The sequence below is a fragment of the Tyto alba genome, unplaced genomic scaffold (assembly GCF_018691265.1).
Source record: "Tyto alba isolate M040663 unplaced genomic scaffold, T.alba_DEE_v4.0 Super-Scaffold_23, whole genome shotgun sequence".
Lineage (NCBI taxonomy): Eukaryota > Metazoa > Chordata > Aves > Strigiformes > Tytonidae > Tyto > Tyto alba.
The window spans coordinates 371,367-385,746 of NW_024881297.1; the positions used below are offsets into that span (position 1 = coordinate 371,367).

Below are 14,380 nucleotides of genomic sequence, written 5' to 3' on the forward strand. Positions count from 1 at the left end.
ACGACACCCTCGTCGTCCCTCGAAACGGAGATATCCCCCCCCCCCCACCTTCTCCCTCCAAATCCCCCCCTTCTCCCCGTCAGGCACCCGTCCCTGGACACCCCCCTCCGCAGCGGCCTCCGCCCCGGGGCTCCCGGGCAGCGTCTCCCTCAGCCCTGGGCGACCCGCCGGGAGCGGGGCCCGGCCTCCCGCCACCATCAAACCCCAGCACCGCTCCAGGCTGCCACCGAGCAGTCCTTCTTAGGCACAGGCAAAGCGCAGATGCCTTTAGGTAGCCCTGGCAGCGAAATCCCCGTGGCTACCTACCAAATGCCACAGCGGAACGAGGAGAAGTGCCTGAGCAACAGTGCGGCCCACCGGTACCCACCCGCCTACCCCAAACCCTGCGGGGTACAGGAACAACGCAGGCCACGTCGCCTCAGCGTGTCACACCAGCGACCCCAAATGCATTACAATTTCGTTATTTATGCCGTCCAGGCTCAGGCAGGCTGTCCTCATTCTGCAGGTGCATGACAAAGGGGTTTGGCTACCAAACCCACAGATCACCACCACGGTCATAAAAAGAACAGGGAGATCTTAAGCGGCATTTCTGCCCTCCTCACTCGACAGTCTGCCCTTTTTTAAAAGAAATGTGTCAAAATGGCTTCTAATAGCTCAACACAAATGTTTGATTCGTGAGCAATTTTTAACTCAGCCGGTGAGGGTGAGCAGTCAGCTAAGAAAAGACAGACTTAAGAAATGAAGATACGATGGGCAGCTGCAAGCTACTGAGCTAAAAAAATATCCAGTTTTTGTTACAAACCCTTGACAGATCCTTCACCTGACCTCTGCCCTGTGCCACCTCACCTTATGTGAGCTCCATTGAAAACTGCATGTACTCCCATTTGTGGAAAAACAATGTACAGCACAGTCAGGGTATCATTTCAATACAAGCTTTCAAGTAAAATTGCATCTTTGCCCCCAACAACTGTCACGCTGTGTGCTCTTCCCAGGCAAGAGGGCTGTTCCATGAAGCGCAATCCAAGGGCGGGCAGTGCATTGCAAAAGATGTCGGGCAGCTCATTCGGCACCAGATGAAAGCTGCAGGCTGTGTTTTTGGGGTCTGGGGATGCTGCTCTGGGAATCTCCCATTCCCAACCCCGGAACAGCACTCATAATTTTAGGGTTTGTCTGTTTACATGTTTCAGGGGAAACAAAGATAGACCACAGCATCCAAGAATGCTTCAAAAAATATTACATTCATATCATACAAGAACCACACATTCCAGTGTCAACCTCGCCACATCCAAGTACCACCTCTTTATGGCAGAAATTAGAATCCCAGGGTGTAATTTTATGTAAAAATCTGTCTCTGTTAATAAGAAGCCAGTGGGATTTCAGAGAGGGGACAGGACTGGCAGCACAACCCCCTGAGATTCTCTCCTGCCCCATGGGGATTCTCCGAGCCCTGGCAACCCCACAAAGCTCACACTGCTGCAGGTAGACCAGAAGAAAACCCGATGACTTCCATATTCATTGCCGGGCAAATTCAGTACATCAAAACACACTACGATCCCACAAAGCATTAAGTTTCTGTACAGCACACAAGGGGTTTCAGCTATAATGCCTGACGTGGCAACGTTGACAGTTGTCTGCTTCTCTCATGTTTTTAAATGCTGAAACTGCATTTTCTGCTTTTCTGGCTCTGTCCTTCAGACCGAGTCAGAACGCCAGGTCAGTGCATTTCTAAGTAAATTAAAATTACACTACTGTTTCCAGGACACTTTTAAAATCAAGTGTGTCACTGAGCAGCGAAGGTGTAATTAAAAAGCATTTCATGACATGTGCCATTTTCCTTTTGGCTGTATTAGTAAAAGCAGGCATGAAATGGGTCTCAGGGCACTTTTTAACAGATGCTGTCAGATTCAGTTGGCCACATAAATCAAACTCCAAAAAAATACTGCTGATCTTTTTGGCACATTCATGTTGAGACATGAATAACCTCCGCTCTCAGTTCCCACCCATACGCTTCCTTCTACCCACAGAAGGCTTTATTTTAGCGGCAAGTTAAAATTAAATGTCTGTTACTGCAGCAGCCAGTAGGAAATACTTGGTCTGGGCGGCTGTCAGGAGAGATGGTTACGTCATGTGTACATTTTATGTCTCCAATTAATATTGGTCTATTCGGGATGGCTAGGGGTCACATGAAGTGCTCACTTCAGAGACTGCTGATCCAAGGGACTGGCGGCATGCTTACCTAAGTCAAACTGCTCCGTTGCTCCAGGAAAGGCAAAGCAAATGCACCCGTGGCCTCACGCCTGTCATTTTAGTTTATCCATTATACTGTAGAGCTTAAAGAATTACTCTGAAAGGGCCCTCGAGCTGACAAAGTGCTTTGGTCCTGAACTGCAGTTTCCAGCTTTAGCAGCTTGGTAAACGTGAAACATTCCAGCTGAAAAAAAGTTCAGAAATTAAGATCACAAAACTGAGTATATACGTTATTTGGAATACAAAAAAAGGAAGCAAAATTTTGTTTTGAAATGTAAATAATACAGTATGTAAATACTAAGCTCTGTAAACATTCTCCCCACGTTCTACATCAAATTAAGAGCATCCATCAATTTTTTTAATTGGATACTTGTTTGTGCATTAAGACAAAGGATTTGATTTACGAACCAGTGAAACACTGAAGTATAAATATCAGATTGGGCCTCTGGTGTAATTGTTCTCTACAAAAAATGCAACACATTAAGAAATCACAGGAACTATGAAGTTATTATACAGTGGTCCTGCGAGTCACTGTAATTATGGAGCTGGGATGGTAAAACTCAGCAGCCTTGTTATTGCTGGACTGTAGAAAGATCAATAAATTTGGCCGTGTTGCCTTCAGCGCTGTCAGGGTGCTCAGGTAAGTGTCATTCCTGCTACAATGTTCATATACTTCAGCAGTAATGCCTCAGAAATAAATTATCTGTGTAGGACCCGCTCCACAGGTCTCAGCGGTGCTTACGGTGCAGACACTGTTTGCAGGGGGGGAGGTCATGCTACTTAAATTTGTCCACGCAGATTCTTCTCTCCTTTCCGTTTTCCAGAGTTGGGCTCACTCAGGCTAAGCACGCTCTCTCCTGCTGAATGCTGAGATAGTTGCAGATGAGGGATTGTGTAACAGGATCCTCTTTCATAGAAAATGGTGGAAGCCCCACTGCTCAATTAACTTAAAGCCAAATGAATAATTTTGGAAAATACCACAACAGAATATCAGACCAATTTTTCTTGACGACAGATTACACAGTGTGTTAGGCAATGTTTCCCAATATAAGACAACCATTTGTTTTAGTATCAACTCAGAGTATTTTTCTTTTTCCTCTGATCAAACTAAAGGATAGCTGGTAGAAACTGTAAATAACCTGTTTAACATTAGGTATTGAAAAAGACATCTTCCAAGGTAGATAAATCAAACTTCTTGGTCAACAGCAGTATGGAGGGGCATCTCCTGAGTTTATTTATTTTTACTTAAGGTAACAGATTTCCTATCATCAGTAGACTGCAATCAAAACCAGTTCTGTCGAGTGAACAAATGCAAATTCTATTGTCCTAGGATGATTCTTGTTGTTGTTTTGGTGTTTGTTTTTTGTTTTGTTTTGTTGTTTTTTTTTTTCTGACCATAAGTGTAGCGGCTTTGATCCCTCAGGTTTGCTAAGGAAGCTCTGAGATGCCTGGAAAACTTCAGTGTCAACAAAATGGTGCCCTCTAAAGGTAATTCACACACAGTGACAAACTACAAGACAAACAGCAGTGCGATATTTTTTACTGTACTTGGGAATCAAATATATTGAAGGAAAACTGGGTAGAAGACGTGCATGTGTTAAAGAGAGTCTTCCTTGCACCCGGCGTGGTTCACAAAAGAGGAATGCACATAACATTCCCTTGGTCCGTATGAGTCTGGCACCTGCTTATTCAATTAAATTTAAGGCATGAAAGCCAATCTAGATAAAGATAAGTGTTCAGGACAAATTCCTGTAGTTATTTGAATTTTTTGATCCTACAAAATTTGCTTGCTTATTTAAAGAAGGTTTTGAAGAGAAACCTGACATGTAGACTATGACAAACTGGAATGTGAACCACTTGGGCACTGAGGTCAACATTCCTTTGAAAAAGTGTATAGTGTGTGGCTTACCTTGAAAATTCAAGAGTTGAGAGTGTTGTCAAGAGACTGTGCTGTTATCAAGGTAACAGTCAATCATATGAAAGTCTGTTACCAGAAATAGTTTATAAAAGCAAAAGCCAACAACAACACAATGACATAAAATAGGTCGTTAACATTTTCAAAACAGTGGTAAGAAAGGCTTCTGAGAAATTAATGGGATGGCAATAGTGCAAAGTGAAAGACTTTGGTTGAAAAACCCAAGACTGTAATTTGAGTGGTATTTTGCAATGGCTTGAGACTGTCACTCTTACTTGGCGATCCCAAGACTAGAACTACACGATGCCGGACAGAAGAGGAAAATCTTCCCTGTCGTGGCTGCCAGCATCTCCCTGATGCAGGGGTCCATACACCAGGACGCCTGGCACATCCTCCTTCCAAAGAACCACTCCAATACCTGCCTAGATACCCTGGATCTGAGCCTACAGTCTCTATTGGCTTCCTCTCGTGTTGGGTGGTGGTCCTTTTGTCTTTTCTCCTGCTGCTGGTTTTGCTTCATCGTAAAAATTTTTCATCCTAGTTCAGCATGACCTGCCTTCCCCGCCGGTGAACTTAAGAGGCCGGTGCCAGCTCTTCCCCCCTTATCCCTCTTAGATGCAGCAATAATGGCAGGACTGGTTTTCCACATCATCTGAAAGGCGTATATTCCTCACGAACAGGTTCAGCCAGTACTGCCTCTCATATTTCGGATCGCCAGGGTAGGATGGGAGCGACAAGAAAATCAGCTCTCTTGCAAGAGTCTAGAGGAAAGAGGTGTAAAAGGGTTGTCGCGCTCAAGTCTGACTTAAAGCTTTACATTGCAAATATACCGTGGGTTTTTTTTTTCCCTTTCTGTTTTAATAACATAAAAAAACCTAAGTGATCATAAGCCAGCGATAACTTGCCGTGACTCCCTGACCGGTTCAACTGTGTCGGCTTACCAAGCGTCCCACGCACGCCGCCCTTCCCGCGGGGCCCGCTCGCCCTCCGCCCGGCCCCGCAGGGCCCCGGCCCGCCCCGCCGGGGACACCCTTTCGCCTCCTCCTTCCCCGCCCGCGGCCAGGAACCCCTCGCCCCTCAGCCCGGCGGGCAGCTGGGAGGGAAGAGCGGCGGACACGCCGCTCGGCTTCCCGCCGCCTCCCGGGACGGGGAGGCGGAGCTCCGCGAGCGCCCGCCCGCGCGCCCATGGCCGCCGCCGCCGCCGCCGCCGCCGCCGCCGCCCGCCGCGGCCTGGCAGCCCTGCTGCTGGGCCGCCGCCCGCCCTGGCTGCGCCCGCCGCCCGCCCGCTGCCGCCTCCTCCTCAGCGCCGCCGCCCTCGGGCCGGGGCCGGGCGCCGCCGCTCCGCTCTGCGCTGCCGGCCGCCGCTACAGCCAGGTAAGGGGCCTGCGGGGAGGGCGCCTAAAATGGCGGCGGCGCGGCTGTGGGGGCGGCGGGAGGCGGGGGGGCCGAGCCCCGGCGGCCTCGCTCCCTCATCCCGCGGCCGCCATGGGGCAGGCCCCGCTCCACCACCCCTGCGGGAAGCGTCCTCTTCTTCCCATCGGCGTTTACTAGTTTTGGTTTGGTGTTTTGTTTTTGTTTTTTTTTTTTGTTTTTTTGTTTTTTTGTTTTGTTTTGTTTTTTTTTTTTTTTTTTTTTTGTTTTTTTTGGTGGCAGGTTACGGATGCGCCCTCGCAGCAAGGTCATCTCCCGGAGCAGGAGCCGGCCTCGGCCAAGGCAGACAGCGACAATGTTTTCCTCATCAGGGCGGAAGGATTCCCCTTCTCCTGCACCGAGGAAGACGTGCTTATGTTTTTTGATAGTACGGGAGTTCATTTTTCTGCCTAACTGTTCAGCGCGGTGTTACGGAAACCAATAGTTGATGCCTAGTTAACAGAGAATGTAAGGGGAAGGTGATGTAAATCATCTGTAAGGGGAACAGGCCAGAGGAGAATGAGTTTTTAATATTGCTGCAAAATTATTCACGATTTACACATGTAAAACAACCAACTTCCAAAATGCCAGCCAATGACCAGAAGCTCATCCTCACAGCACTGTTTTATTTAATTAAGGAAGTCTTCCCCTTCTTAGTCGGTGTCTCCACACTAAAGGCAATCCCATTTGAAGCGGTTCCTTTAAAGACCGTTACGGTTGGCTTCTTCCCCAGCTGCCCTCCTTTAAACAAACTGGAGCAGTTTTTACGTATTGGTTTAAACTTCAGTGTTGCTTTCTTATCCTAATTAATGGGCTCACGTATACTTTTGCAGGGCTAATCCCTCCATACTATAATACTGTGATGGATCCTTGCAGCGTAGACTAGACAGAGTCAAGTTTTAAAACAGTTTCAATAGCCTGCCGAGCTAAATTAAGTCAGTTGGAAGTCCTAAGGGAAAGGAACATAGAGGAAGCAGAGTATAGCTGTAGAGACTGAAGAATTATAGCATTTGTTCTTGATCTCAGATAACTCAGAAACCATTAAGTTTACCAACAATATGATAATACGTATTATCTGGTTACACAGCCGTGGAAGCTAATAGATGTCGAATCAGTTTCTTATCTGTGATAAACATCGTGTGTTAGAGTTACAGTTAAAAACGGGAGTTTCCTATCCTTTGTTTCAAGACAGTATTTTGCACTGCTAAGGGGGGATAGCGCTATGCAGAATGTTCAGTTTCACCTGTCATCAGAAGACCCCCATGTTTGATGGAGTTGCATATGTTTCTATATTGTGTGTTCCTTGACTTCTAGGCTGTAGAATTCGAAACGGTGAGAATGGCATACACTTCCTCTTAAACAGGGATGGGAGACGCAGGGGGGATGCCTTGATTGAGCTGGAGTCCAGAGCAGATGTCCAGAGAGCCTTGGAAAAGCACCTGAGGTACATGGGCCCACGCTATGTGAAAGGTGGGTTTGCAGCAGCAAAAATTAGGTTGGAAGAAAACTCATGATGAAGTGAATAAGAAGCGCTTGAATAATAAAGCGGGCTGGTATGAGCAAGGGCAGCGTGGAGAGATGCAGGAGGTGGAACGGAGCAGCAAATCAGCCAGCAAGGCACCATTAGGCCAAAACTTCCTATGCTGGACAGGAAAAGCGCAGTGGCTTGTACCGTGAGGGGCCCCATGGCAGGACCACAGAGTATGGGTGGGGGAAGAAACACAAAGTTTTGTTGGGGGGGAAAAAGCTGCCTTAGAAGAATGCGTTCAGAGTGCCTCCTTCCAAGTACCGTGAGGGAAGCCACCTTCTGTGCCTTTAATTCCTTGCAGTGTTTGAAGTGCATGATAGCGACGTAGAGAGCTTACTACAGAGTCTGCGGGATGAGTCCAACGCCATAAGTGATGGAGTTGTACTACTCAGAGGCCTTCCGTTCACCTCCACCGAAGAGGATATTGCACATTTTTTCCCAGGTAATTCAGCCTAGTCTGTGCTTTTCGGTTACGAGGTGTTTACTTCTCCAAGTTGATGCTTAGATAGGCTGTTGTTCCTCTACGGGAGAAAAGCAAAAGCACATGCAGCCTTAAGTGGCATAAGGAAGAGCTGTCCCCCTGCAGCTAGAAGTAACTCAAGCTTGCTGAACAAGCCTTTGGCTGCAAACTTCTCTTGCGCCTTTGACTTTCTACAGGCCTAACTTAGGATCAGTACTTGCAATGTTCTTTTTTGGCACCAGGGGAAGGAAAGAAAATAACCTAGATCCTGTTACCTGCAATTGGATTGATACTAGTACATAATTTGGCAAGTTAAGAGAAGTGACAACGTTCCTACGATAGAGTACAAGTAAATGCAGCATGGGTATTCACGGCTGTATAATACTAACAGATCACCTGTGCCACTTAAAGCTGTTAACAGCAATTATTTTTCCCTTTTTTTTTTTTTATTACTGGCTTGTTCACGGTTGTGGAAGTTAACTGCACCAGTTCTCAGCTGAGCAGGTATTGCACAGTGTGTGTGCATGCACGCTCGCGTCCCACACTCAGTGCTCGAGCAATTCAGGTGGTTGCAGCCTGCCTTCATTAGCTAAGAAGCCTTTCTAGGTTTTGCGTAATAAATTGACATTTCCATAGGTTAAACCTTAAATTGTAGGCTAAACCAAATCCAGTTATTCCCCCCAAGTTCTTCCACTCCAGGCAGGCACACACAGAGTCCTGTAGCACTAGGGCTTATCGTAACCACCCTCATGCCAGAAGCAAAGGCCACTGGCAGTACATTTTTCAAAGGATAACCAGTAGCTCAGTATGTTTGAAGGCATCTAGTAGCAGAGTTACCACAATGAGATGACTGGGGCAGCATTGCAGAGCAAGTATTTCCAATTCAGGAAGCTTGAGGAGAAAGCCCCTTGAGAAAGAAAAAACAAAGAGGTACGCAAAAGCACTCCTGAAAAATATCAGTGTGGTAGCCTTGCCTAGTGCACGCTCTGTATCATGTCAGATATAGCTATTTACTGGATTACAGACTCTCCAAGACATAATACAGCCCAAAAATGGAAGTTCGGTGAATGTGACCTAGGTTTTAAAGAGATGGGAAAAAAACCCCATACCATAGTAATAGGAGAAAATTTCAAGAACATTTGTGCTCTTGACCTCCTTGTTGACTAGAACTTGGTTTCACTTGTTATTTTCATAGTTAGTTGAAGCCTCAGGTTGATTCATTACTGGCAATTAAGCCTTCTCTGAAAACTAACTTAAGGCAAGTAAATTGGAGTTAAAAAAAGAAGTTTAGAAGAGGTTCATAGGCCAGCATGAGCAGTTGTTTTGGAACTATTTAACTGCCCCCTTAGCTTGTCAAAAACCAGAATAGTAAGGAAAAAGATGTCTCTCAGCTATGGCACAAATTCCTGACAACATAAATGACTTTTTCTCCCCACCTCTCTATAGGTTTGAAAATAATCAACATAGTTTTTGTTTACCGGGGAGAAAGAAGAACAGGAGAAGCTTTCGTGCAGTTTGCAGCTTCTGATATGGCAGCTAAAGCGCTGCTACGACACAGGGAATACATGGGCAGTAGGTAGGTACTTCACTGGGGTTTGCGAGGGTTGAAGAACACGGTACAAAGCGTGCTGTGTGACTGACAGCTTGCTTCTTGCCAGGCAAAACAGCTAATCTTAGGCTATCCCATACTCACGTTATTACTAAGGAAGCTTTTCATGACCCTTTATTACCTGGAATTTTTAGAATTGCCTTTATTACCCTCAAAACCTAGAACTCAGACTTGAGATTCAAATTTCAGAAGAAATCATAACTAAACCTGTATTAGTAGGGTCAGACTGTTACTTTGTAGCTTAAAACATTTATTTTTTAATAGTACCCTCTGAAATACTCTGTAACCCAAGCGTAAGCTCCTGGGGTGATGTTTTCTTTAGAATCTTGACTAAGCTGGAGAAAAGAAGCCTTTTGCAGACTTCCGTGCCCTGCTAAGGCACCTTCAGCGCTTGCAGCTCAGGAGAATCTGGGGCCTCTCAGACAAGGTCTCGGTTCTCTTTAAATATTCTCGAAGGCAGTCTCATCCCAGCCAACCACAGTGATGGCATTCGGAGCAGGGTGTGCTGGAGGGACACCACCTGCCCGGTCACAACCGCACGGGGATCCTGCGCCTCCTACACACACGACCCACTGCCAAATTCCCACTGGGTTCCCTGGGGCTTTCTGCCATTGTGGCAGCCCTTACCCCTCCCTTCAGGCCACTACCAGGCACGCTCTGTCTCCGCTTGGAGAGTACGGAGCAGAGCTGAGCACTCTCCTCTGGCTTGAGTCCATTCCTGGAGGCGACTGCTGGCCAGCACCATACAGCCATCCATCTCTTGGGTGACCTGTTCACCGGGGCTGCCCTCCTTCCTCAGGAATCCCTGTTTTACCATTTCCTTTCAGAGCACTGAGCCATATGCCACACACCTATCTTACAGGAGCCTCTTTTCTCAAGCAGAAGTATATACCGCTTTTTCCTCAAAATAATAAAATCGTTTAGGTTCAAAGAAACCTTTAAGATCATGGAGTCCAACCATTAACTTAAGCACTGTCAAGTCTACCACCAAACCATGTCCCTAGGCACCACATTTACACATCTTAAATACATCCAGAGCTGCCGCTCAGGGACTAAAAAAAAAAAAAAAAAAAAACCACAAAAACAACCAAAATTGCTTTTACCCTGCTGAGTTTTTTATTTTTCTTTAATCACCTGCTAAATTCCCTTTCTGAAGGCCAGATAACTACATGCCTCTGCAAACCCCACCACTTCTACACAACATCTCCTTCCCAATTTCTTTACTTGTTCCCACTCTGCATTTCCTTATCTATGTCCCTACCCCTCTTAGAAGAAAACAGCTGCTCTGTAAGTGTGCCCAATAACTGAATTAACACACCTCCCTCTAGTAGAGGTGAATTAATTCCCGGTGTGCCATTAGTTTTTTCTTTGTCACAATCAAGCCAGATCTGATCTGACGACTCCACCTGAGCTCATACACCTCTGTTTCTGTGTGATGGGCTAAGGGAGTCCTTTCCAAAGCTGCTGTCAACTTGCTCTCCTGCATTCTTCCCAGGCTATTCTTTTTATGCAGAAATTGCCTTCAGCTGTGCACAGGGGGTTCAGGGGGCTGAGCTGGGAGCTCTGTCAGCCTGCACGTGTGGTTACTTCCCTTACCCTGGCCGCTCTCCTCAGGCAGGGAAGCAAGTCGCCTCACTTGGGTGCCCATATTCTCCTCCTCATCGTGTTACTCCTTCACTGCTGTGGGAGCTGCCTCATTGAACACTGCTGGGTAAAGTTGTGTGAGGCCCAGCTGGTGGTCCTCTGAGAGATTAGCCCAGGCAGCTCTGAGTTCAGGGGTTCTGGGGTGGGTAGCTAGAAACATAAGGCATTAGCATTTTATACTTTGAACCTGCGAATAAGGGGTTCTTTTATTTGTCTTTCTGTGGTGTAAGTGGGCTCTCGCTACAGTCCCTTACTGTGGCATTACATAGTGGTGTGTTACACCCGTGACTTCCACACACCTCCCATCCATTTCATAGTCATATGTAAAATCTTGCGGCTCCACTGGTGGATTTAATATGACCCTCTGCATCGTCTGTGTCTGCCTGTTGCAGTAATCTGTTTTGGGGTTGGATGTTTGTTTGTTTGTTTGTTTTTAATTTGGGGTTTGTAAAAATGGGAAGGGGCAATTTGCAGTGGTGGAGCAAGGGGGAAAGAGCCTCACCCATGTAGGGCTACTCAAAAGGATGCATACTACTCGAAGAAACACAAACCATTTTTCTGAGGAAGTAAACTTACATTTCTGTGACAGACCAGAATTTTGTTTTGTAAGCAATTGGTATTACTTCTAGAAGAACTTTGTGTAAGGCTGTAAACAAAAGACTTTGTCCAGGCCAGACAAGTAATGTCTCAGGTTTATACAGGAGAGTGGCTGTCACTGCAAATGCAAAGGGCTTTTTATAAACATAAGCGTGCAACTTAAATGAATTAATTCTTCAGAACGGTTGCTTGCCATGCCCTGGCTCTCACACCCAGTGCATAAGCAGCGCCGAGGCAAGAGAACGTCCTGAAGGTTCTTTCTCAACATGTTGAGTTCTTAGCGGAGGTGCAGGATGTGCCGTGTAATCTTCTCCTTTGAATCCTAGATACATAGAAGTGTACGTAAGCAGAAAGCATCACATGCAGCGGCATATGCCTTATGCCAAGCAGGTTGTGACCTACTCCAGAGCGAGAAGAGAATATGAATCTGTTTCTGAAGAAAGGGCAGCGAGCAGCATGGGAGGCTCTGATGCCAGAGGAGAAACTAGTGAGTCCCTCCCTGTCATGCACGTTCTTTGAGGCCCCTTTTTTCCTTCTTACCCTGATGGTCTGCAGTGAGCATGACCCCCCCCAGTGTCTACAGCTTTCATGTGAGGGAGGTGATGATTGCACGTGTTAATGATGTTTTTTCCCTCCATTCCACAGAACTGTGCAGGGAAGGAACAGAAAGCTCTGGCCACGTTTTAGAATCTGGGAACCTCTCACCACCGCTGCACTTTGTCCACATGAGGGGTTTTCCTACCCAGGCTAGTGCCCAGGACATCGTAAACGTGAGTAACAACAGAACCATGAATTCAATTCGGTTGTCCTTACCAGTGCAAACCCTTGATTCATTGTTACAGATGAAGTGACTTCAGATTTTTAATTTAGCCGTGTCTCTGTTAGTCCTCGGGGCTGTGTGGCTTCAGGCTGAATGCGTGTGGAAACCTGAGCTTGCTGAGGGTTACAGCCTCCCCCGGGGAGCCGTGGCCTCGAGCGCAGCAGCCATCTCCTCGCCTCCTTAAATAACGGATTAAAGCTTGCTGGACTGGCTGCATAGCCCTCAGTTTGCCTTGAGTAGCCATTTATAATCTTAGCCCAATTTCAGAGCACCTGACTGTACAAAAATGAAGTTTCCGAATCTTTTAAATCTAATTTTTACTTCATCTTAACAGTATACAGCATCACAGAGAGCGCATGTACCTGCACTTAATGACTCGGAGGCGCACAGAGCACGTGTGCTTTGTGAGGATTTTTGTTCCTATCAAGAATGTCTCTGCCAGGAGCATGCAGTGGGTGGGAGGCTGCGCGCCGTGGCAGGGGGGACGTGAAGCTTCAGCTTCACCCAGATGGGGAAGGGCGGCCTCTCGCCACTCCCGGGCTCAGACCCCCTGCCGCGGGACAGGCTTGAGGAGGAAAAGATCAAGTTTCTTGGCAATAGGGTGCATTACTGTTTCTTTCTCTCTGAACTCTCTCTTATTCTCTGCCTTTTCAGTTTTTTGCTCCGCTGAAGCCCACAAGGATCATGGTAGAATACAACTCCCATGGAGATGCCACAGGAGAAGCAGACGTGCATTTCGAGAGCCATGAGGACGCAGTCGCTGCGATGGCTAAGAAGGGGTCACAGCTGCGTAAGTAAAGAGGAGGGGATCTCACAGCCCCACAGCTCAGACCCTGGGGGAGTTTGGCCCAGCTTGTCAAGCTGCTGTTAACACCCTGCGCAAAAAGATCATCTTTGGTGGAGATTTCAAAATTAGCCTGTAATGCGACATCGGCTTTGTGAGAAAAAAAAAAAAAAAAAAAACAAAACGTAACACGTGCAAGTCACTGAACACAGACTTCCTCTCTGAACTTGTTCTCCAGAGTGCAGCGCCGTTGAATTGTTCCTGAACGAACATCCAAAGGCAGAAGAAAACTGCTAGTGACAGTGGCGTGGTCTCAGAGGTGGTAAGTGCATCCTCCTCCATCCTCCTATTTTCTAGCAATGTGTGCCTCTGGCTTTATTGTTTCTGATACTCCGGATCTCAGCTCACTTAAAGGCTAAAATTCAGAGGGACTGAAGGGGATCATCACCGCTACACTGAGGTCAGGCATCAAGCCTGGACCCTCTGGCCTGCGAATCCCTATTCCAGGGGTGAAGGGCATGTGGGGAAGGGGCAGCAGCTCCTGCCAGAGGCTGCTGCGCTGCCCAGATGCTTACCCCGGTGCAGCTGAGCTTTTTGTTTCCCTCCTCCCTCGAGAGCTCCCCCAGTGTGAGCGATTGAAGGCTCCGAAGGACTTGTGTTCCCTGGCATGGAAGAGGAAATGGGGCTAAATGTTTTCCAGAGACATGGATTAACAGACATTGGGCATCTGGCTGGGGCCAGCAGGAGTGTTACTTACTACAGACCAAGTAACATTCTTGAGGTTATTTTTTTTTTTAACCAACCCAGTCTCAAACGAAGCCAGTAGCCTACCTGTGTGTGGTAGTCAGCCTGTTTTCACTGCAGCCGGGCTGTCAGCGAGATTAAACCCGCCCCCAGCTTCTGCGTCCTGCACCCCCCCCCGAAAACACCTCCCCTGCTGGGAGCTCTTTGTGGCATCTTACTTTTTTCTGGCGAGATCTTTCAGTACTGCCAAATGCTGCTGTTCTATTGTTGGAGACAGTAATTCGGAATAAAACACAGCAGTGCATTTGAAACAAGGGAAGCGATAAGCTGTGGCGAGGTGGTGATTTTCCTCTTTTCCTCTTCCTTTCTTTCTAGGCCAAGGTGAACACATTCCGTGGGTCTGAGCTTAAAGACGGAGTACGAGTGTCGCTACTCAATAACGAGGATAAACTGTATTAAATCTAGTCTAGCATTGTGTAAAAGCATGTAATAAATCATGTTGACATCCTGTGGAAAGATTGGCTGTGGCAGAAGCAGCTGTACCAGGGGAACGGCAACTGCTGCGGGACGGAGCAGTTCTAGTCTCCAGCTGCGTAACAGTGCACGGAGCGTTAATAACACA

General features: G+C 47.1%; 1 protein-coding gene across 1 annotated transcript; it reads left to right on the plus strand.

Annotated features, from left to right (window-relative positions):
- Positions 1–261: 261 nt before the first annotated feature.
- On the plus strand, positions 262–14,274 carry GRSF1 (G-rich RNA sequence binding factor 1). The gene is made up of 11 exons (XM_042796866.1): positions 262–390; positions 5,375–5,536; positions 5,816–5,960; positions 6,887–7,042; positions 7,402–7,542; positions 9,007–9,136; positions 11,737–11,897; positions 12,056–12,180; positions 12,885–13,020; positions 13,253–13,336; positions 14,134–14,274. The coding sequence occupies exons 1-10, from the start codon at positions 262–264 to the stop codon at positions 13,309–13,311; spliced, it is 1,344 nt and encodes a 447-aa protein (XP_042652800.1). The 3' UTR covers positions 13,312–13,336; positions 14,134–14,274.
- The last annotated feature ends 106 nt before the right edge of the window (positions 14,275–14,380 follow it).